Below are 23,732 nucleotides of genomic sequence, written 5' to 3'. Positions count from 1 at the left end.
AATAAGGTAAGTTTAAGGGATATGAACATAAAGCAATGCACCTAATTATGATCAAAGCAATTCCCCCCTACCCTGGCTCTGAAATGATTCCACAAACCACCCATTACTAAGAACTAAACTACATGATTTGAAAGGTTTATATACTTTGTGAATAATTTAATAGGGCCAACTTTGCACATATGATTCCTCAGGCATGTGGGTTTTGCAAGGACTTCCATACCATCCCACAAATGGGCCACCAGCGACGGAATTAAAAACCAAGCTACTGCGGGGTTTGTCGGACAAGGTAAGTGGCCTGTCTGCCATTAAAGGCCCTATACATTATGTTCTCTCAAAGAGGCCCAGATCTGACCGACAACAACAAAAAGTCAGGCAGGGAACCCTTGAAACGTTAACCATAAAGATGATTGACAGTTGGAAAATATGAATGATAGCTTGACGCATAAAAGGAACAAAGTGATGGATCGTGGGTGATAGTGGTCGGATGAAGGCAGAGTTTTACATTATACAATAAAAAAAAAATATTTACAACATACATTTTTTCCCCACAATAGTAGCTCTAAAGAGGTAGGCTGACATATGTTGATGGAGGGAAAATAACTATATGCATGCACATGGATCTAGTTTTTGCCAAAAGAAAAATATTCCAAGGATATTTTTCAAACATAAACTCCCTTTGGACGACCAGAACAGAGGAGAGGAAATGTAGGTTATAAATAGGAATCAAAAGAAACCCCCTCCGTTTATTAGTAAGGGATGCCAGAGACACCGACATCTTTGAAAGTGGGAGAGCTTTTGAGAATTTTACAAGACAGGTGAAAGAAACATGTGTGTTAAATCATTGTACCCGGCTCACTTGGGTCAGCTCTACCATAAAAGAAAAGAGATTACAAAGGAAACTAATGAAGACACTGATCAAAGTCTGTAATGGTAATATGTAGCAGGTGTTTCAGACCCCTTGCAGTCCGCCTCTGCACCACCCGCCCACCGCCGCCGCTCCACCCGTGAAACTCATGTACCTCACATGTGCTTTGATAGGAACAATGGACAGAACACATTTCAGCACTATTCAAAACACGTTATGAGCAATGTGAATGAACTCTAGGAGGGTACTTCAACTGTGGGTGATACATAAAGGCAGCCACATGGACTCTGTGCGTTTACGGTGCGCTTTCATGATCGGCAGTGATTTGAAAAAAAGGGCTGACGTGGTTGAATCCTACAGCGGCAGAAAAGCACCTGGATTTGAGATGCATGCAAGAGTTGAAAGAAGGTTGGCGGGACTTGAACCGGAGGACGTTCAAAGCATGATTGCTATTTTTACACATAGTCTGAGATGAAAGTGCAACTGCTTTTCATTACAAAGAAAGGGGGAAAGCATATGGAATATCCACGTTGAAGACCAGGATTTTTCCAAGAAGATATTTTGCATTTTTCTCAAAAATGTAAAACATCTGTAGTACTACTACTAAATTATTATTAAATTATAGAAATAAAATAAAATTAAAAAAAAAAATAATATTGTGTGGTGTAGAAGTAGCTCTTGCTTTAATTTGTTCTCTTTCATGTCCCAGCCATTTTGACGGCTGTAAAACTCAAATCACTGATTTTCAAACTATCTTGACCGGCTGATCTGCAATTTGGAGATCTATACCTGCACCGCGCATGCGCAGTGTGCAACATCCAGAGCGGCGCCGTAGCTGCTTCCGCCGCGAGCAGGCGTTCATTGTGGGACGTGTAGTTCTCCTCGCAACGCTTTTAGAACCGCACGCGAGAACCTCTCCGCCAAAAAACATTTTGCGTGGAAAATATTCACGACTGGGCTCCGACTGATATGGCACGAAAGCCTGAACTCATGTGTGCCCTCTGTAACATAAGAATACATCGAAATACCATTTAGTCGTGCACTACAACAACCAACGTCGCCTCTAATGAAAAGCGAAGCAGTGTAAACACAAGTCCGGAACATGAAAAGATCGGGTGACAGTGAGGGGGAGAAGAGAAGAAAGGTATTGATAGCGTTTTTCCTCCATTAGGTCTGGCATTTTTCTAAGCGCTGTCGCTCGTTGAATATCTAATGCTCCTTGTGTGATGCTGCTGGCTGCATTTTGAAGGCTAGGAAGCCGTGAACGTCAGCGCATACCTCACCTTGCCTGTTTCCTTTATTGTGTTTTCCATTCGCCCCCCTTCCTCCTCCAGTCGTGCACAATGAAGAATTACAGTTACATTAAAACGGTGCTTTTTTTAATCACGTAAATACACTGCTGAGAAAAGCAGCCGTAGCTTTGCGGAAAAAAACCGTCTTGGCAACATCCCATAATCAACACGATACGAATCAGTGTTTAGCGACATATGTGAGACAGTTAGAAAGAACAAACTATTCCATACGTCATATTTATCAACATTTAATAAGAGAGAATTTAATAGAGAACATAGATAAGGCAACGTTAAAGCTTAATTTAGGGTGTCGTTGTGGTGTGAATACACAATGACTGTTAGCTGTGTAATAGCAACGGTTCAATGCAACAGTTGAAACAAATGGTGAAGTTAAGTGTAGCGTATCTCACGTTTTGGCAAGGTGCCAGGCCAGCAGCTGCTCCACGCTTCACTTTAGGTCCAGTGGTGCTCTGTGTACAGTAGAAATCATAACTTTTCTGGCTAATGTAGTCATTGCTATTCTTAAATAATATGCCAGCTGTAGAACTTTCTAAGTGAGGTGTGTGCAGGATTTTTTTTTTTTTTTGCACATTACAGAGTACAAACAGAGATGGCTGCATCTTTAACCAGTGGTGACCAGTTGTTGTGTTTGCTGCTGTTGGGAATTTTGTGCTGACCTGGCCTAAATCGAGCTTTCACATGCCGTGCAACCACAACTTTGTGGTTTGCTGAGACACTAAAGCAAAGGACGGAAAAGGGCTCTGGCGTGCAGGCATCCAGGGGATGCGTTTTCCCCTATAGTCACAGTGTCCGTCTGTCTGGCCTCTCTCTGTCTGTTCCCCTCCTCTTATCTCCTGACTTGGACGCCGTCTGCCGTGGCACATATGTTTGGATCATGTCAGACAGCAGTGAAACTATGTAAGACGTGGTTCCTCCTGTTTATGAAAGCGGCCATGGCGGCCAGATGAGCAGCTCAGTGAGAGAACTCATTCCAGCTGGCCCTAAGGCAGTCAGGCTGCACTGCCGGGACCTAATGGCTTAGCTTCCTTTCTTTTTAGATAAATAAAAGGACGAGCAAGAGGAATTGTAATTGTAGATGCGTATATGACTTTAGAGTGGCCAACGAAGAAGCTGCATGCATTTTTTTGGCCAGTTTTTTAATGATATAGGTGGTTGTGCAGTGATACAGATATTGTGATAACTTGGATGCCGTAGTTGTCTCGTTCGGTCAGCGAGTGTGTCTGCAATGCTGCACAAAGTGAGAGATCCGCTGTGATGTGTCCACTGTCATTCTGAGTTAGGGAATGCAAGCGCCGAACAGATTTGTGCCAAATGAATTCACAATCTCCTGAGAAAATCCCACATTAGCAAGTCAGCATGGCATACTGACAGGTAGGATGCCATTGTCTCGATATATATATTCTTTAAATGAACGGAATAGCACGGATGAATCCATCAGACCTTGTTAGGCACACTCGCCGTTTTTCTTTGTTGTTTCAACTGCAAAGTCGCAGCCTATTTGTAATTACCATAGGCTCTTCAAATGGCTACATTTCCATGTCCTCCCTGTAGCACCACTCAACCGCCTTGTAGTCCTAATGAATTGAAAACATTTCATTATGTTTTATCAGTACTGTCATCACAGGATGAAATTTCACTCACGCTTTGGCAAGTGTGAAAACGGCACTGACCCTGTCCCTTAACCCCGATGTTTTAATGCTGCCTTTGATGCAAACTCGCCATTTGGACAGCGATGACAAGTATAAAGTGCTGTGTCGAAACAGGAAGTGTGTGTGTGTGTGTGAGAGCGGCGGGCTAAGTAATGATCACACAGGGTCACCAGATGTTGTGAGGTCCCGGGCTCAGCCCAGCCCCATTGCTTAGATCAGCCTCATTGGTTTGTTCTGGTTGTGGCACCTAGTGCAAGCTGTTTAGGGTATTTAATTTCCGAACACTCATTAAAATGGTTTGTGTTTCCCTTGGCAATTCTGTTAAATTAACAACTACCGAGGTAAAAGCTGATTATGTGGCCACACATCCAGACATGGTTAATCAATTCTCCCACACAAAATGTTCGGCTGGTGAATTAGTGTAAGGGAAACGATTTATGGCGACTAATGCCGACGTCCTGTCATGTCAGACCTGGTGTTTTAGCAAGAGGGGGGGTGTCAGATTCAGCACATTCAGCAGCTTTGCACTCTGCCGGCCATCTTTTTCTCCCTTTTAACCCGAGCTACATGCTGCTTGCTCTATTAATGAGCCAATAATGGAGAAATAGTGTTGGGTGCTGACATAAAGCATGGGTATGGATACCTAAGGCAGGTTAGCACATAAGCTCCAGCAGAGCTAGATTTACACCTTGGCTCTGTGTAGAATGGTAGAAAGGGGAACACTCTGCATGGGGGCTCTCACAGCTTCATCAGACCCCCGCTGGCCGAGCTGTGGAAAAAGCCAAGGCTCAGAAAAATACGACTGTGGCAGATAATGATACCATTACACTAATGGAGCTGGCAAATGAAGGAGAACCCAGATGCCCTGCTTTATTACCGGAGGGGGTCATTTCCTCGCTGCATTCCTAATGGCCTGAGCACACAGTATTGATCAGGCTATCATGCTGCTAATCCTCTACAGAATTACTTATTGCTGGCTAGGTGTCGATCCGCCGCATGCCCTGCTCTGGCCTTGCCGCTGGGCGGCCGCTGTGTGTCCAGCGGGGACCCACCGGGCAGTTTATTCAGTCATGATTTAGGGCCAAGCAGGGATGGCGTCTGGGAGGTCTTCAGCAGTAGGCTGGGCAGCTCAATGTGTAAAAAAAAAAAAAAGGAGGCAAATGAACCATATAGCTTTCATTTAATTAAGGAGCAGGCAATGATGTGGTTCCTCCCTCTTTATGGCCCCATTGGCCGCTGTGGAGCAAGGGGGAAGCTGTGAGGTTTGGTGTTGTTTTCGCAGTAATTGTGTTGTGCTGTAAATAAGAACAGGCGGTACTTGTGCCGTCCGCAGCAGCAGGATGCAAGACTTTCACCAGGCTGTTGGCCTGAGTTGATTACTAAGTGCTTCACATAATTATCTGTACGTCATTCTTACTTTATGTGTCTGAAAACTGGAGAATTCCACATCGATATTTGTTTCTTTACTAAAACTGAAGAAATTATTTTCTAAATTATTCATGGTATGCATTATATGAACATAGGCGAGAACGGCGTATCCTGGGCCCATCATCATTACAAATGAGTAGGAGGGTCAGGTATCACGAAGCACTTTGCCCAGGGCTTGTGACCTGTCATATCCTTGGCCCTTTTTACTGGGCCCCTGTGTGCATTAGCGTCCTCAGGCCATTGGAAGCGTGGCACCGTAGCATCAGCAGACCCCTTCTCTCACCTCTGGCCTTGGCTAATCAAAGAGTTTACCTTAAGGGGGGTATTTAGCCCTGTTCGTTAAGGCCACTGCACTAGCCATAAAGAAGTATTTATATATTTCCATCTGGAACAACCTGTCGTGGCTAGGGAAACTAGCTATTGATCCAGATATTTAGTCATTTCTTTTTGCGTGCGCCATCAATATTGTGCAAACATCCGTCCAGGCGAGGGTTGACCTCAGCCCCGGCCCTCTATTTTTTCGCTCCCATTGGAGTTCAATGATATACTATTCTGAAAAGTAAAATCAATGAATGAATATGAAGTGTTGGTGTGTAATATAATGCAGGCCCAAGGCCCCAGGTCCTTCATTGATCTGCTATGTGAGCGTTGGAGGGGGCTGATTAGTCTGCTTCTGAGCTTTTCCCCTACATGTCTTTACCTTGTCTTGCTTATTTGATCTTTGGCTCATATATTTAGGCTGAGTTGTTTACAGATCACCTTGGTTAGCCAAGCTCTTTAAAATAACTCAGCAGCCAACATGCTGCTTGCATTTGAGTGAAAGTAAGAAGATATGCGATGTGTTTGCATATTACCAGTATTGCATTTTATTTGTTTGTTTAGTTTTGGATTAATTTAAGTATTTTTTTTGTGTTTTTGTGTTTGAGATGTATTTTACTTTTTTAGATTTGCTATTTTGACTTCAAACAAAGTTTTTCGAGTGCTGCAGTAAGCAAGTCTCGTTTTTTTAAATATGTCACTGATGGAAGGATGGGATTGATTGTTGTATGTTGTCTTCGTCTGTGACTTGGTTATTAAATTTACTGGTTATATGCCCTATGAGTGAGCCGTTTCTTCGCCATAAAACGATGCACCAAGTAACTGTTTATCACCAATGGGACTGGTTATCAGCCATCTAAGTGTTGGGTTAGCTTCTCGTGATCAATATGAGAAATGCTGCATGTCGTTCCCTCACCACCTTTTTTTTTTATAGTGGTCTGTGTTGAATGCATAACATTTTAGAGGTGCATGATGTCTACATTTGGTTTGCATCTGGAGGGATATCAACTTTTACGGCCTTGCCTGCGTTGTCTCGGGGTACATGGCTAAGATGGCCTGTCACAGACTCCCACATGTGCTTTAGTGGACCTGTGATCTTACTAAACCTTTAAACGGAAAACCAGAGACAGTGTTATGGCATTACAGTTTGGCATGGCTTGGTGATTGAATGCCATTGTGAATCACACTGAAAAGGGGATCTCTACAAAGGTTGCCATCTTCGTACCTCTGACATGTTAGCTAACTGTATGGCATGAAGCAAGATTTAAAATTGAGAGTTCCGCTGAAGGCAAAATGAGACATATTTCCACAGAATTTCTGCAGAAGAGAAATCATGCCTTACAACCGTACAACCCTGTTTAGTTTGATTTCCTCTAGCAGCCTTCATTCTTGCCAAATTCCCCCAAAAATAAGTTGACACTTGATTGTGTGAAAACACCCAAGATATATTCTGCTAGTGAAATTGCACTTTAGGCGCCAATAGTTGGATTTATGTCTATGTTTAGTATTTGCTACCCGGATGGTTTCTCTTATGGAAGCAGTCACTAGGTTTGTCCAAACAGTCCTTGACAGCTTACGTGTCTGACAGCCCCTTACCGAGCACCTCATATTAGTGTTGAGGCATTAGCCACAGATGTCAACGTGTTCGCAAACAAGGCCGCAGTGTGGATCATGCAAACTGGCCGACCAGATCAGCCGTCAGATTCAATGAGATTACATCGAATGTGACCCGCTCAAGTAGGGTTCATCTGTCATGCATGTGTCCCGTCACAAGAGAGACATAGAATAATCAGTTCAATCAATAGATGGTGGTGGCTTATTGGACGGGTGCTGAATAAACATGGGAATGACCCTCTCAACTCATACACAGAGGGTAGAGTCTCCAGGGGGTTCATTAGCTATGAGGCTATGATCTGGGCGAGTCGTTATTTTCTTTTTCTGTTTGTTGGGCATTCGTGTAGTGTGTGTGTGTGTGTGTGTGTGTGTGTGTGCGGGTGTGTGTGTGTGTGTGCACTATTTGTACGTGTGCTCTATGTGGAGTTTTGTGTAGGTTGGTGGCTATAAGTGTGAGGTATGGGTGTCTTTCTCTATATGTGTGTGTGTGTGTGTGTGTGTGTGTGTGTTGAAGTTGCTGTATGTGTCAATGCTAAGAGAACATAACAAGTGATACAAATCTTCAATAAGCTTGTTTAGCATTATGGATATTGGAATTGAACAATTAGTACCCGGTATTGCAAAGAAAGAACTGTTGATGTTTTTATCAAGAAAAAAGTGTCAAGTTACACCTTTCCAGAACAATTTTGAGTTAATCTTCCCTAAGAAGCAATATTCAACTATTCAACGAGTCAACTTTATCACTAATTTCTTAGAGCACCAGTGCAACTGATGTCAAAAGTTGGTCTGCAGCCCCATCATGGCCGCCCTTGTTGATGCTAATTCGAGGTAGGGTAATTCTTGTTAAGGTAGCTGCATAGGACAGAGCAGTCTACTTGCTGGTTATTTGTGAATTTATTTTTCTTTTTAATGACTCACCTTTCCAATAAAATAAAAGTGTCTACTGCCATGGTGTTGCCCAACATCTGGTTTCGATGCAAAGTCCAAAACCCTCCATTCACAAAAGCGGCAGGAGACCAGGTTCACAAGATGCTGTAAATAGTAACCGTTAATTTGTACGTCTTAAGCTCTTTTCCATAAACATGAGCAATGAAAGTGTGTTAAAATACCTGGCATTTAGCTTATTGCTTTGTAGAGCCTGCACACACGAGGTGCCTCCTTTCAGCCCGTGCCAGGTTTTAGCATTGCAATTAGCTTAGCCAGCTGGAGGTACACTTGGCTTCCCCTGCTAACCACCAATAACAAAAAACAACAAAAAAAACAACCCACAGGTAGGTTCTACTTGTAAAAACAAACATTACATTATTTGAAAATAGGTTACTTTTTAGGAAGGGTATGATAGCATTGCTGTCTGGCAGGTTCAATCTTGTATTTTTTAATCAGTTAGCAAAGAAGTTAGAATTGCCAAGGTTAAAATTGCAACAAAAAAAGCATATCAATATCACTCAAATACAACATTTGTCACCGTTTTTAAAACAATAGTACTAAAAGCGTTTCGAAACATAATTTGAAGTCCCTGTGATATGATGTGCTTTGGGTAACTATAGCAACCACACCAACTTCCAGTCTGAAACGGGCGTCCTGGTTATCCTGGATTTGCTTTCAAGGAGCTTTTTGTGCTGTTCGTTCCAGCATTTACTCTGCATCAAGTCTTTGTGAAGTGTCTCCTCACTTCAGGTAGTCTGTTCATGTCTCAGTGATTTTTTTCTCTGAGCCCGTGTGTTTTTTTCTTCATCAGCCTAACTTTTCCTTGCATATGCGAAAGAGCCAACGACAGCTTGACTGGCATGCTGTCAGACAGACGATGCCTTTCCAACGGTGAAGCATCAGCCCTTTCCTGTGAGCTTGTATATGTGTGTGCGTGTGTGTGTGTGTTTGTGTGTGTGTGTGTGTAGAAAAGTGGGGGGTGTTGTCAGGACGTGACCGGCACACTTTGCATGTTCTTCCCGAGACAGGTGCTCCTGGGCGAGCACTGGTGCATGACAGTTGCCTTTCATCGCTGTCTTCTCTACACTTAACCCCTGACCAGCCCTCCCTCCTTCCTCTCTTCCTTCCTCATCCTCTCCTCCTCTCTCCTCCCACCTCTTTCCTCCACGTCTGACCTCTTCTCACGGCACTTCCCTCGGCCGTCCTGAGTGATGGACTAGCGAAAGGCTGGTGGGCGGGTTTGCGCTTTGTATGTGGTGGTGTGGTGCAGCAGGCTTGTCACAAGCCTTACACTGTCAGGCCACGGAAACCCAGCTGTCCAGACAGAACTGCACACACACACATACACACACTCATGCCCACGCACACTTAACACCCACACCACAACTTTTTTGTTCACCAGTCCGTAATTCCATCCACCGGCGCTGTCAAGCACTTGATCAAACGTGCATAAAGAAAGGAGCCCCCTGGCTGAATCCCATCTTCTCTCTTCCTATCATAATGTAGGCAGATTTTCCCTCCTCTGCCTGTTTCTTCAACTCTGTTTATTCAGATGAGCCTGACTGGGGGGCAGCGGGTCACATCCACTTGCCTGGCTAAAACGATACTGAATTGAGGGTTGTCTCCAGTGAGATGGAGAGAGGAAAAAACACAAGGAGGGGTTAGGAAGGGCTGCTGAGCGGTCATGTCAGGGCTGTTTTTCGGGGGCTATTTGTGCGTGTGTGTGTGTGTGCATGCCTGTGTATGTGTGCCGTGGCAAGGGGTAGGGGTTAGGGAGTTTGAGGGTTCAGTTGTCAACCCCTGTGTCATGCTTGCCCTGGCCCTGTTATGTAGAGGGCATCCACTGTCATTTGTTGTAGGACTGCTTGAAGTGGAGTTAGCCACAGAAGCATAAAAAGCAGTCGGCACATTGTGAGCCTCTCAGGTGCCGTAAAAAGTAACACGCACTCATTTAAAAGTACAAACTCATATTGTGCTGGAACTAATCCCTGAATAATTTGACCCCTCGAAGTTTGGAGAGGTTTTTTTTTGTTTGGCCTTTAAATCTCCTTCCTGCGTGTGTTTATTCAAGATGGAGCCTGATCCAGATGTTTTATATAGGTTGTACTTAATTTTTAAGTTGTTTTCCATTTTATTCTTTGAGCTTCACCATGTTAAGCAAAGTAGGTGGATTAAAGTCATGCTTGAAGCCAACTTTGGGAAAAAAGACTAGGTAAGCTAACAGTCATTCTGTTCTTCCAAGTTTTATTTAAGTTTATCCCTGTGTGTGTGTATCTGTGTTTTGTCAGTGTAGGTGTATGCGCGTGTTTCATCTGACGTACATCTCCCACATTCTCTCCACTATGTTAAAAAAAAACAAAAAAACAGCGATGGTTAAGACTCCTTAAACTTGTTGTTGGAGTGTCAGAGAAGACACGAGCAAAAGCGCGCACCATGAGCTTAATCCAACAACAGCCCCGTCTGTCGTACTGTACAGCTGCTATCTGCGAGCGAAGTGGACCCCTTCCTCGCAGCCATTGTCATATATAGGGGGGGGCATTGTCACACATGAGATGGACTCATGTAAATGTGGTGACAGGCTACTGTCTTGGCTGACTGACAGCATAGAGGGATTGGGCTAATCTGAGTGACTGATTCGAAGCGCGGCGGCGGCTCGGCTGTCCCCATAACTCCTGAGAAATAGACAGCTTCAGCTGAGTTATCTGTGTTTGTAAGTCCTTCTGCTGCTCTGGGATGACAATAGGGATTAGTGCCAAGGTTCTTTAAACTGTTTTTTTATTTTATTTTTTGGGAAGGGGGGGGCCCTCTTATCGGTGTCTCGGCAGGATGCTGCCGCAGCCGGTTTTCCTTGACTGTCAATTAAAGAGGGGATCATTAACTTCAAGGGTATAAATGTTCTAACACTGGTATTACGTTGGGAAGCTAAGTCGCTGACAGATGTTCCAACTTTAATTCTCCACTTGTTTTTTTGTCCTTTAATTAATTTATGTATCACTATTCGGGTTTTAAATATTTTCTCCCCCTGTCTGCTCTTTGTTAGCCTGTAATCTCAGTTACCATGGTAGTCGCAAAGACGATTGGGCCTTGTCACTCGCCTGTGTTTCTTATGAGGTTCAATCGGCTAATGTATTCAATATCACCCAAACTGAAAAGGTAAACAGTATCTAATGGCGCCGCGTGTTCCTGCGCTGCCTTCGACGCAGCCTGGAGGCGCCGGGCGGGAGGGGAACAGCACGTCTGCCTCGAGTTCTCCGGGCTTCTTCAGGAGGACCCAACTCCTTAGAATGGCGCTTGATAAAAACAAAACGAGCGCAGCTTGTACCTCTGTACGTGTGTGTGTGTGTTTTTAGGTGGTAAACAAAAGTAGTGTACTACTTTGGAGGGGTGGGTTTCTGTCGGAAGCTTTTGTTGGCGGTTGTGAAGCGCGAGTGTGACAGCTGCGGTTGAGATTTCCTCAGAGTGGAAGTACAGACGCGAAGCTGCGGCGGGATACAGCGATACGGCGTTGTACTGTAGGTAGCCACGTAGAGAAAGAAAGGAAAAACAAGAGGAGGAGAGACGTTAAGGGGAGTGGGAGAGAGAGATAGGCGACAGAGACTGCTAATGGGCAAACTCTCTTCATCCACTGCCACCGCCATCACCAGCACCACCCTGTTCTCTCATGACAGCTCTTTTCCTTTGTTCTCCCCCTCGGCCCACTCTCTGCCGGGGATTCGTGACAAGTTTTCGCAGGCTGATCAAACGCCGCGGTGACACCTGATTAGGATATAGTGCGTGTTTACAGCCGTGCATGGCGAGGACCCCCCCCACCCCCCACCCCCCACCCTCTCAGACAACAAGGGAGACTTCACCTTGACTAATTAAATTTGCACCTGCAATGCCAGCTGTGACAGCCACTGGAGGGCTGCATTTATTTATGTCACTCCATACATACTTCCTGTGACGTTCATGGAGGCTGAGTGCGCAGTAGCTCCTCTGTTTACCCACAGTGTGTGGGTTTTAAATTCCTGTGTGTAATATCGTGGCTTTCAAAACTGCTTCTGACTGATAACAAAAAAAATAATTTAACATATCAATGTTGATTGAACATATCGTATGATTTCCAATTAGATTTCTGTCAATTTCTGCTTAAAAATTGCTTCCCTTTTAAAATGACAAAATGAAATGCAAGGTTCACTCGAGGATGGTGGCTCAATTTTATGTCAAATTATGTTTAGTGGTAGCCAGTTCATGGTCTCATTGAATCCGGGTGAGCTAACTAGGACAAATTTAATTCTGTCATCACATGTGAGATTTAATTCTGAAGGGGTTTTTGAACCCTTGTTTTAAAATGATGTGATTTGTGAATACCTCACTAACTGTGTGTGTGTATTAAATCATGGATTAATGCGTGCTTGTACATGATCAGCCGTTCGGAGCGCGCATGTGTGTGTATCTATCTAAATCAGTGTTGAGAGCGTAAAAGGCCACAGCTGAAGTGAGCAGGACATCAGTCACCCGGTAGCAGGAGACAGGGCCTCGTAATTTGTGGCTCACCACCTATCTCGCTCACTCCCTTTCTCTCTGTCCCCCCCTCAAATTGACCAGGCTCGACTGCTGGTCATGCTGTATTACATGGGTTAGATGAAGTAATTATTTCTAGGCCACTGACTACAAGCAAGATTAATAGTTTTTGAAACGGCCATAATGGAGGGCTGACCCGCCGTGACATAAGCATTATTTCAAGCTCACCTCCACTCTCATCCTTCTCACCTCTGGGCACCGGCAGAGTGTGATTTATACCTGGGTTAATGAGGGGAGGGGACCTAGGAGCCCAAGTCCACCACTGCAGTGTTAAAGACCTCTTCCTTGATGGGGTTTTGCAAAACAAGATATGAAGTGATTAAAATCCACACCGTTTTTGAATGTCATCATCGTTCTCTATGTTGTAATTTGATATAAATCTTGAATGGTTCGGGCTGTTCTTTGGAAAGGGTCGTTGCTCCCTGTGATGTCCCAGAAAGAATAAGACAATATGCTGCGGATGTCCAATCCCGCCATCCTCAGTAGCTTCATCTTCATCTGTCCACCCCCCTCACCCCCCGCCCCTCACCCCGGATGCTCTGGAGCCTTAAGGACCAAAGAAGCTGGGAAGCTGTCACTAGGTGGCACTTGGACATCATGTTATCAGATGCTCTCTCCCCTTCACCCACCCCACCCTGCCTTCCTCTTCCCCTCCCCGCTCCCTCCTTTTCTTGCCTCCCTCACTTCCTCCCTTCCCTCTGTGCTAAGTACACCTCAGATGTCAGGGTGTTTTATTTTTATTGGATGAGGGCAGTGTGTAATGCATTCACCTCCGTTCCTGCCAGCTGTTAAATGCCCCAGAACATGGTCTGGCCAGGCTCCGCCCCGTTAACCCCTCTGATTGGCTGTAATAATTAGCAGAAGTGAACAGTAACTATGGTGCCTAGCAAGGGTTTGGGACAGCTTGTGACTCCCTGATACGTACGTGACAGAAAGGCCCGTCTTGCCCGGCCAGGCTTTAGTGACTTGGGTCTGCTCCAAACCTGCCCCCCCCCCTCCCTTTACTCCAGTGCATGTGTGTCTTTTAAGCTTTAATATTAACCCTCAACTTAAACACATGCATGCAGTGTGGCACCAGCAATTACATTTTCAAATGGCTGAGTTTGTAAACCTCCAGGATGTTAATCTGTCACCATTCAAGCTACTGGGAAGAGTGAAAAGAGGATTAAGCTATTCAATTCCTGGTAGAATATTTTCTTTTGTTCAGAATGAGTGAAGGAAAAATAAATAAAGAAATGAGGTGGCTTCTCAAGCAAGACAAGTGCCGTCTGCTATACTTCAGGATTTGGCTAATGCCATTATAGCAAACTTATCTGCTGCAGGATTCCAGGAAGACAGGCTGACGGCCGTGTAAACAGCCGCAAATGATATTCGGCCTTTAATTCAATATTAATCTGAGGTCACATCATAATGCCATAATGCTAAGTTTATCTGGGTCAAATGCGACATGAGATAGAATTAAACATGTCCTAGATGTTCAGTCCACATCTGTTTTGTACCATATGTTTTTTTTCTAGTGGCTTAGGTTATTGACAGCATTTGAACTGAGGCGATGGCTGGAGCTTGTTAATAACACGTTATTTCAGTTCCAACAAATAGATCTTGATAAATAATTCAAGAGCTTGTCTTTCCAGTTGTCTTCCGAAAGAGTTGAAAAGTAGAACAACTAGTCACAATTTGATGTTCGATAGGAAGAAATTGAAGCAGACAGGAAGCTCTCTATTTCTGATATGTCGTATCATCTGCTATTTTTTTTCCCTCCCAAATGTCTCATATTATGTGTTGCGAATGTGACACGCAGCTGAGTTGATGGTAAAATATCCTTGGAAGTGTTTTGTCAAGCAACACACTTTATCAAATCTTATGTTTAGCATAACGTTACATTATACCACATGATAATTGTCACAACTGTCAGCCAATCCGGCACAGTACCCCTGGCTCAGCCCCCCGTTTACCCTTGACTCCCGGCCCCTCCGGTCGGATTGCACATCATCTTTATCCCAGATGAAGTACCAGACTCGGTAGTGTCAGAAGATGATCTAATATGGAGCCGAAAGGACAGAGAGCTGGGAAATCATCGTCATTTGAAGAGGTTGCTTGTCACATGATGGGTTTGATCAAACCACGCCGCAGTACACAGAGCCGGGTCTTTGCACAGTCTAACAGTGGTACTGGATTAGAGACACAAGCCACTTCCACTGTGATCAGTCACTCACACTCGGTGACACGCGGCAGAACTGAAATCCCCCTTGCAACACTTCATCCACATCATGTACAGGCTTCTTCGTCAAGCCTACTGTATGGAAATGAGGAACATTGCTGTTGACAATGATAGTACATGCTGTTTTTTTTTCATTTTTCATACTTTATTTTGTAGGGGGTACGTCATAGCTGCAGCAATGCAGGTACCGACTTACTGTGAGATACAGTACCAGACTGTGTTGGTCTATGGCTGCCCGACCTGCCTGAATGCAATGATCTGTGACATGTTGAGACAATGGCAGTGTGTGTGAAGAGTCTGGCTCTACACCCCTCAGACGCTGTGTATGGCTAAGTGCTATTGAATTGTTTATTGTCACAAATCACAAACCTTTCAATAGGTGCGACTGCCGTCCACCCACCCACTCATCCATCCAGCTGCTCTGCCCTGAGCGATGTGTTGCTCTGCCGGGCTCTGAGGGAGCGTAACGTCAGCCTCCGGAGCTGAGGATTTTAAACGCTCCACCTGCTTATCGATCTCTTCTGCCCCGCTGAGCCAGCCAAGCTAGCAGAGAGAGAGAGAAGGCAAGATGCAGAGTGGAAGGGCAATCTGGTGGCCTCAGTCCTCTGATACTCAGGTCTGTCCTTGACACTGCCTGTGGGACAGACCTGGAGGACGCCTCTTGTCCTCCCTGTAAGCTCTGCATCTAGCCCCTACAGCTAACCGGCCCTCCCCCCCTGGGCCAAGCTGCACTTTGCACAGCCATATTGATTTTTTTTGGAGGGGCAGGAAAAGTGTGGTGAGAACCAATGAGGGGGGGCGGGGGGAGAAATTGAGGGAGCTTTCTAAAGCACTGACTTCTCCTTGACTGCACCTCGAGACGCGACAACCCTGTTAGAACAACTCAGTGGCCCTGGTGCCCCTGCTGAAAACTGCTAATCACAGTCTTTCAATCAACACTCTCCTTCGTCTCTTCCCCTCCATTCCTCTCCCTTCCTTCATTTTCTCACTCTTATCCCCGACTTACCCCTTGCTGAACTGGACCCTGCCTGAATACCAAGGGACTGCGTCTGCATTAAAACGGGCCATTTCACATGGAAAACAGCTGACCTCATGAAAGCATGTTGTAATTCGAAGGTGAAAACTAAAAAGCTTTTCTCGATCGACATAATCCTAATGGAAACATTATGGCCCCGGCCGCAAACTAACAATTAAGGTAAAATGGCAAATGGCCCTCGCACATCGGCGGTGGTAGCCAAGAGTTCATATGGCTCTTGTGATGAAAAAAAGACTGCTAGTTTGAATCCTGCACTGGGGGTTGCCCCCCTTGAGCAAGACGTTTAACCCCCCAGGTTCCTTGAGCAAAGAACTGACTTTAAACTTTTTTTTTTTACCGTCCACCAGAAATCTTTAGATGTACTGGGCGGCTCCTGTGTGTGAAATCGTGCAAGTATGCGTGCGTGAAGCGGCTAGTATGGTTCTGATAAAGAGCATGCTCGGTCAATCTTTCCCAGATAAATATAAAGGTTATGTAAGGCGTACATCGACAGATCTCTTAAATCGCCCTTCTCTCTCCCTCTCTTCTTCTCTCTCCTTCTCTCCAGATTTGACACTTGCTAAAGGTCACTGAAACATCTTTTTTTCCCCCTTTGAGGTGTAGATAAGTGTGAAATAGATGTTGACACCGCAGACACATTGAAAAGCACTTAAACAGAGTGACCATGTGCCAACCCTCAGTGTCTGGCTTTGTGCATTTGTAAATACTTTTTGAATGATTGATCTGGAAACCCGGGGTCTCTCTGTAAGCCTGTCAGGTGCAGTGAGAGCGATCAAAAAACAGATGAGGTCCAGTACTTTTTTCTTCACACACACTACCCACCTGACTGAATGACGCGTACCTTGGGACGACTATAAGAGTAGCTTTAAGTATGTGTGAGAAAAATGCACACAGAATTTGACGGGACGTTAAGTTAAAATGGCACACCGGATGAGTGTTAGTGGACCTTCTCTTGCATGTGTGACATTTCTCAAATGTGTGTGTGTGTGTAATTAATGACTGGCAGTGGTCCCCCACAGCTCTGGTAATGTGCTTGGATCAGTGTTATAAACAGGGCGTGAAAGGTCTGCCCAGCGCCATCCCCTTTAAATGACTGGCCTCTTGTTCAGGTAGATGGATGGAAATGTTGTAATATTAATGATCACGTCCCCTGCCGACCTGTCGCGAGGTGAAATGAGCAACGCAGCCTTCAGCCTCCAACAACAATTAACGGGCCAGAACGGGGCCTGTCTGCCATTTGTCATCACGTACCCCACCTGTGGACCCCCCACCGAACACATGCTGAATGTGTCTGTCAATATATACAGAATGTTCACTTCATTGATTTGAAAAAATGAAATAAATAAAACAAGTAAAATGCAGTGGTTAATGGCACATAATTAATTTGCAGTTATGTCTGGGTAGATTTATTTTCGTCCCTTGTAAAAATGTAAAAACAAATGTTTTTGAATTGGATTCGTTGAATATGACGCGTTACTTGCAACGTATCCACATGCGTCTATATGCGAAACATGCGGAGGATTATGACCTTAATAACTGACATAAACATCTGATCCCTGTGTGGACGACCTTACAACAAATGTGATTTGTGAATGTAGGCTAGACAGACATGTCAAATTGAATCTGTAAATACATCTCAGGATAATACAGATTATCCAGAAAGAAACTGTCAACACTCAACAGGAAAGTAGCCGAAAGCCAATTGTTTTTCAGATGTTTCTGGCAACAATCCTCCTGATTGACCTCATTCATATTCACGGGACGGTCCTGAGCCAGAATGTGTGGAGACATGGGGTTACACATTACCGACGCCCCCGCTCTCAGGTCAACTCCTGCACATTCCAGTTAGCCATTGACCAGTCTGCCCATTAAACTGTCACACTGAGTCACCAAACTTGTAGCTGTTCTTTCTTAAATAAATGAACGCCACAAGTGGCTGTAAACAAAATGTCAGAAGTGAGAAATAGTTAATATTTGCCCTGAATGTTTCTTCTAGCGTGCCATGCATAAAATTATGAAACAATGCTTTAAAATAGTTTCACAACTAATGCTGGAGGTGCCGTTTTATCAGTTTGTGTAGGTAGGATGGACACATTTACATTACATGTATTCTATTAAGCAAGAAGCAGTTCAATAGAAGTGGATCCCCTCTCTCTGCATGTGTGGTCGTGTATGTGTGTGCTTTTGCAGGTATTTGTGTGTGGTGGCACCTAGGTGCTGTGTTATCTCACTGTAGTTCAAGTTAGTGGGATACCCTGAAGATGAGGTAGACCCTGAACTATAGACCTTTATGGGACAACTCAAGAGCCTTGGGTTTTTTGAACTGCTCCCTATGTGTATGTTATTTTCCAAAGACCAAAGCTTCCTGCAGACTTTCTGTGCATCATGCACGCAAACACAAATGTTCTGTTTGGGTCAGACACTCCCTGCCCTTCTTTTACGCCCCGTGTCGCTTCGCACAAGCTCCAGACATTCTGCGATCCGGTGCCAAATGCACCCGAGACGGAAGCACCTTTGATCTACTCGAGTAGTCCGTCTGTTCGAGTCTGACGTTTTACAGCCGACTTGTCAAAACTGTTGATTCACCATCACTTTTCTAGAAGAGGACTGGCTCGGAAATGGGTGTCATACAAGTACCAATAGCTCGCTATTTCAACACAGAGCTCTATTACACAGCTATCTCTCATCACGTCATTTACTGAGATTCAGTCTCAGTAAATGAGTGCTGCCCTCCTTTGGTTGGAGGTCTTGATGAACATATAAGAAAAAACAGACATCAGCCAAGATGGAAAGAAGAATTTCTGTCTTTCATATGGGGTAACTCTTCTATGTATCAAGCCATCTTCAGGTTTTACTCCACATTGTAGCTTTTATCTACAGTTTATAATGCATCAGACAGCGGGACTCGTGCATTCCTTCAGCAGCCGTATCACATTCAGCACGTTCCAATGAACTCTCTGGGGCAGGCGCAAGTTTAGACTCGGAAGTGTTTTTTTTATCCCCACAGCGGCGGAGTTATCTGGCTTTTTTGAGCTACTGATGCTAAGCACCGGACATTAATCTACTCTGCAAAGAACGCTTTGAAGAAAGTGTCCGTCGAAGTGTCACAGATGGGAAATAAATGAAATTAATAAATATATGTTACACAGTTTGATATCTCTTATGGGCCAAGATCAAAGCAAACCAATTGAGTTCTATTCTACCTAATATGTTTTTCTGTGATAAACAGTCCAGCTGAGGGAATAATCCTATCAAGGAAAAGAGAGATTAAAGAAAGAAAAAAGCATCAGATATATCACTCAGCGCAGACGGTTGGCACGGCTACCGTGAAGCGTCCGTGTCATTATGGGATTGGTAATCTCGTTTTCTTTGGTCTGAGTGGAAACGCAGACCTTTTTTTTTTTTTGCGCCTCATGGTTTTCCTTTTAGAACCAGAGACAGGAAGACAGACACAGTGGTCCTCTGATACTGAGAGAGTCCATCTGCTTCAGAGGACTCCGGTAACTTCTTGTCTTCCCTTTTTTCTGTGGAATTTCTGAGCAACTTGATGTTTTTGACATGTGTGTGACAGCCCTGGTTGTGTGCGATTGGCGTTGAGGCATCGTGCTCGCTACCCCGCCTGCATGTTTCTTTAGGTATGGCCATGTATGTGTGTGTGTGTGTGTGTGTGTATCGGTACACACATAGAGCTTGTGTACACAGTGGTGGTGCGACCAAATCAGACTGGAAGGATCTTACTTACTGCAGATGGATGCCGGGATATGGATCTGTACAGGCTCACAGCAGCGCACAGATAAAAAAAAAACACACACACAGACGTGCACACATACAACACTCGCCCAGAGCCTCACCTTGATATCCTGAGCTTCTGTCATGAGTTCGAATTTGACACCAATGAATGTGTGTCAGGTTGTCAATTTCTTCCAACAGCCTTTGAATGCAGTCTGGCCATGAATAGTGCATGTTGTTTTGTTTTTTAGATTCCAACTGTCTGCATCTCTGTTTTTTTTTGTTTTTTTTTGTTTGTTCCAGAATAACTTGGAAGGCCTGTACGCTCATGTGCATCCTTTAAGAAAAAAAACTTTCAGCAGGTGTTGTGTTGTTTAGCCTAAGGTAAAGATTCAGCCCGGAAGGTAAATTCACCAAACTGCTTATGATCTGACGCCCTCCCATTTCTTCCGGCTCCGTTATTGGGGATCTCTTTCCTTCCCTCCCGTCTTTAATGCACACACTGCACCGCTTGCCCTCTTTTTGATCCAGGCCCCTCCACCCTTCGAGTCAGGACACACATCTTTTTTATACCTGCACTTTAATGTTATTAACGGGACATTTTATTTCACTCTAAAAGTCAGGACATGTTTTGGCAGCCGGTTCCTATATCCCCTGCAGTGTGCCACAAGAGGTCTTTGGCATTATTAGGGCAGAAGAAATGCGAGACGCCTGTTGTAAATGTCTTGGAAATATACACAGGGTCGGTTCTCCTTAACCACATGGCAGTTGATGCACAGGCTATTCATGCAAAACTTTTAGAGATGTAAAAAGACAGTGGCAGGCCGGTGACATTTCTCCTTCCCCTGCTGCTAAGACACCATGTCGAGGTGTGTGTGTGTGCGCGCACACCTGTGGGGAAAGAATACGAGCTTCTGAAGCTCCTCCACCTACACACACCTTCGCACGAGCACATACGGGGAGGCAGGGTGGGGAAGTAGTTGTGAAATTTATTTGGGCATATAGTTTTTATGCCAGTTGCCGTTGGATTTACAGGTCAGAATGGAATGCGTCCCAATGAAAAGTACTTTGATCCCTCCACCAGGTTGACATTTTTATTGGGGGAGCTCAGTATGGCACAGGGCATCTTTTATAAGGTTGTGAGGAACCCCACGGCAGCCTTCACAAAAATCATAAAAACGTGAGACGTCAATGAAAAACGACCAGGTTCCAGTACTATCTCAGTCTGTTTTTAGAGCATCATTTGTTAAAATATATACGTTAATTTGATTTGAAGAACATGGTGATACATTTTGCATGATTTGATTTATATTTTTCTTGTTAGTCCCTATACTCTGGTACGTGCTGTTATTGTACATCCCCCACTGTTTATTTCGAAAGAATATATTTATAGTGAGCCAAGGTAAGGTGGTTGGAAATGTATTCACGGCACTATGTTTCTGCAAAAATGTAAAAAGGCAGTCTTGTTTTCAAACATTGTGTTTCAGCTATTTTAAAATAAAGTGGCAGGAGAGCCAGGATCTGACTTATGTAGGCCATACGGGGCTATAAGAGATGTGGGCCTCACAGATTTTATCCCAGGGAGTAGTGTGAGCATTTTGTAATTTTAGCGCCACATCACAGCACTCTGGTGTGAGAAGATGGATTTTTTTTAAGGTCTACACAACGTCGTTTCCAGAAGTATAAAATATGTCCCATGCACCATAGTTGCAATGTCCCAAAAGTTATACATTTAATTGATTGAAATAGATGTAACTGATTACCGGTACTTGTAGTGTCAAAGTGAGTATTCAAAAAATACACAATTGCTACTGTGTTCCTACTGCTACTTACCTATTCTACTGTGTTGTGTTCCACAGAGGAGGAAGCTACTGCAGGAGTTGGGAGACCAGAAGATCCCTTTTCTGGGACCTTCAGATCGGGGCTATCAGAATCTGGTGAGCCAACCACACCTCCACATAATGCTACTCTACTTTAAGCCAAAACAGCAGCCTTTTGTCTCTGTTACCTAATTTTCTATATGTTTTTATATGTTATGCTCGTCTTTGTGTTTCCCAGTGGGACTCCAGTTACTCCGGCCTGGTTCTGAGGAGATCCTGCTCGTTGCCTGCTGAGCTGCATGGCCGGGTGCAGTCAGCTCTGCTCACCCTGAGAAGCAAGGGCTGCCTCCTTAGGGATTTGGTCCGCGTCCGTGACCGAGATGTATTCACCACCGTGTCGCGGACTCTGCTGGGCGAGCCGGGCCACACCTACCGCTACCTGGACACGCGGCTCTTTGCCATCCCCTGGCACAGCGAGGACCCTGAGGTCAAAGGACAAAACTGTTGTGACCCTGACTTGAGGGCTGCTTGCAAGGCATTGTGGGAGCTTAACACCTTCTTCGGCTCTGACGTGTCTCAGCTGAAGGAAGGAGACAGGCTAGCACAATGTGTGAAGGGGGAGGCCGAGGCCAAACAGGGTGAAGAGGGAGATACCGCTTCCAAACACAGTGAAGAATCCAGGAATAGTGAAGGAGGGGACTCGGAGTCCCGACAAAGTGAGGAGGGGGACACAGAGTCCAAGCACAGTGAGGAGTGGGACATTGAGTCGAAACACAGCGAAGAAGGATGCTCCGGGTCAAAACAAGAAGGAGAATGGGAGACTGAGTCCAAGCACAGCAGTGAGGAGGGAGAGTCCTCCCAGGTCAAATCAAGTGAATCGGGTGTGGCGTCAGGGTCGGAGCACAGTGAAGGAAAACTCCCCCTCTGGGCGTCTAAGGTCATCGCTGGCAAAGAGACTAAACCTTTGGGACTAGGGGCCCAGGAGAAACCTGTGGCCCAACTCAAGCACAGCTTGTCAGATTACCACATTGAGGACAGGGAGGAACAAGCAAGCAGGCAGGGATGCTCCCAGCCGAGTCTTCCGCAGCTATTCACCGGTCAGCTCAAGTTCAATGTCACCTTACTCAACTACATGGACCCGGCAGCTATGAGCCAGCTCAAAGAGGAGCCTTACTATGGCATGGGGAAAATGGCGGTAGGGTGGCACCACGATGAGAACCTCATCACTCATTCTCCAGTGGCTGTTTACAGCTATAGCTGTCACAATGAAAAAGGTAAGGCTTGAAATTAAAATAGCTTCAAATTATGTTAATCGGATAAGAATAGTAAAGATCCGCCGATTTAACATTTGTGAGCTCAAATCCACAGTACGTCATGCTAATCTTTGGCATTTTGTTTCCTAAAATAAGAATCTCTTAGACTCCAATATCCCATCAACTTATCTCAGTTGCTTTATGGTGGATCAGATATAGCTAACCTTGTGCATCGTGGCCCTACAGCGGCACTCTAGCATCTGTAGACATGGCCTCTGGTGAGGCAGCCATCAGATCCATCTACGTGATAGTGTCGGGGCATTATCAAATGTCATCACTGGCTTGCATGCTGACAGCCTTATCGCCCACCGTACTTTGGTAGATCACAGACATCTCGGATCTGAGCTCCTAACATGCGCTCAATGGCGCCGTCTAACAAGCAGGCCTTATCACACACGCGGCATCTCATCTAAATCATTTCCCCGAGAAATGATCGATGTGCAATTATCTGATATGGAATAATGAGCCCCACTTTGATAAGTGTTCCTGAACTGTACTGTATGGATAAAACGATGTCTCCTAATTATGGAATGTGCACCCTTTCAAGAGCTGATAGTGCGTGCTGATCGAGTTGATAGAGGATCTCAGTGAGGGAGGAAGTTGGCTTTCTAGAGAATAAGTAACTATCGAAATCGGTACCACCAAGTAAATGTAATTCCTCTGTCTTGTTTTCAGGATATATGCTCATTTTAATTTAGCAATAATACTCTAATATGACGCTGCACTTTGTGCATTACTCTTTACATTAAGTCCTTTACCATCAAACCAAATGAATGCATCTAGAATAGAAGTCTAGCGTCCCTTGATCAGCCACTCCCCGGGTAATTTCTTGCACCTGCATCTGTGGCTTGAAACTGTAATTTTTAGTCATCAGGTGAAATGCCAACCGCTCTGACATCCTCACCCACTTTACAGCTGGGCTTTCTTCATTGGGTT

The 23,732-nt window shown here is 44.8% G+C and overlaps 1 protein-coding gene across 2 annotated transcripts in view; it reads left to right on the top strand.

Moving 5' to 3' along the window:
- The first annotated feature begins 1,838 nt into the window (after window positions 1–1,838).
- Window positions 1,839–23,732, top strand: part of fto (FTO alpha-ketoglutarate dependent dioxygenase) — a 112,765-nt gene continuing 90,871 nt past the window's right edge. For both annotated transcript variants that reach the window (XM_084016984.1, XM_084016983.1), the window contains exons 1-3: window positions 1,839–2,009; window positions 21,523–21,600; window positions 21,722–22,757. In XM_084016984.1, the coding sequence (XP_083873110.1) occupies window positions 1,968–2,009; window positions 21,523–21,600; window positions 21,722–22,757 (1,156 nt within the window). In that variant the 5' untranslated portion in view covers window positions 1,839–1,967. The remainder of the gene's footprint in view (window positions 2,010–21,522; window positions 21,601–21,721; window positions 22,758–23,732) is intronic.

Source organism: Eutrigla gurnardus (assembly GCF_963514095.1).
Source record: "Eutrigla gurnardus genome assembly, chromosome: 1".
In the NCBI taxonomy this organism is placed as follows: Eukaryota; Metazoa; Chordata; class Actinopteri; order Perciformes; family Triglidae; genus Eutrigla; species Eutrigla gurnardus.
The sequence above is the reverse complement of the archived record's forward strand: the minus strand, read 5'-3'. Positions and strand labels throughout refer to the sequence as shown.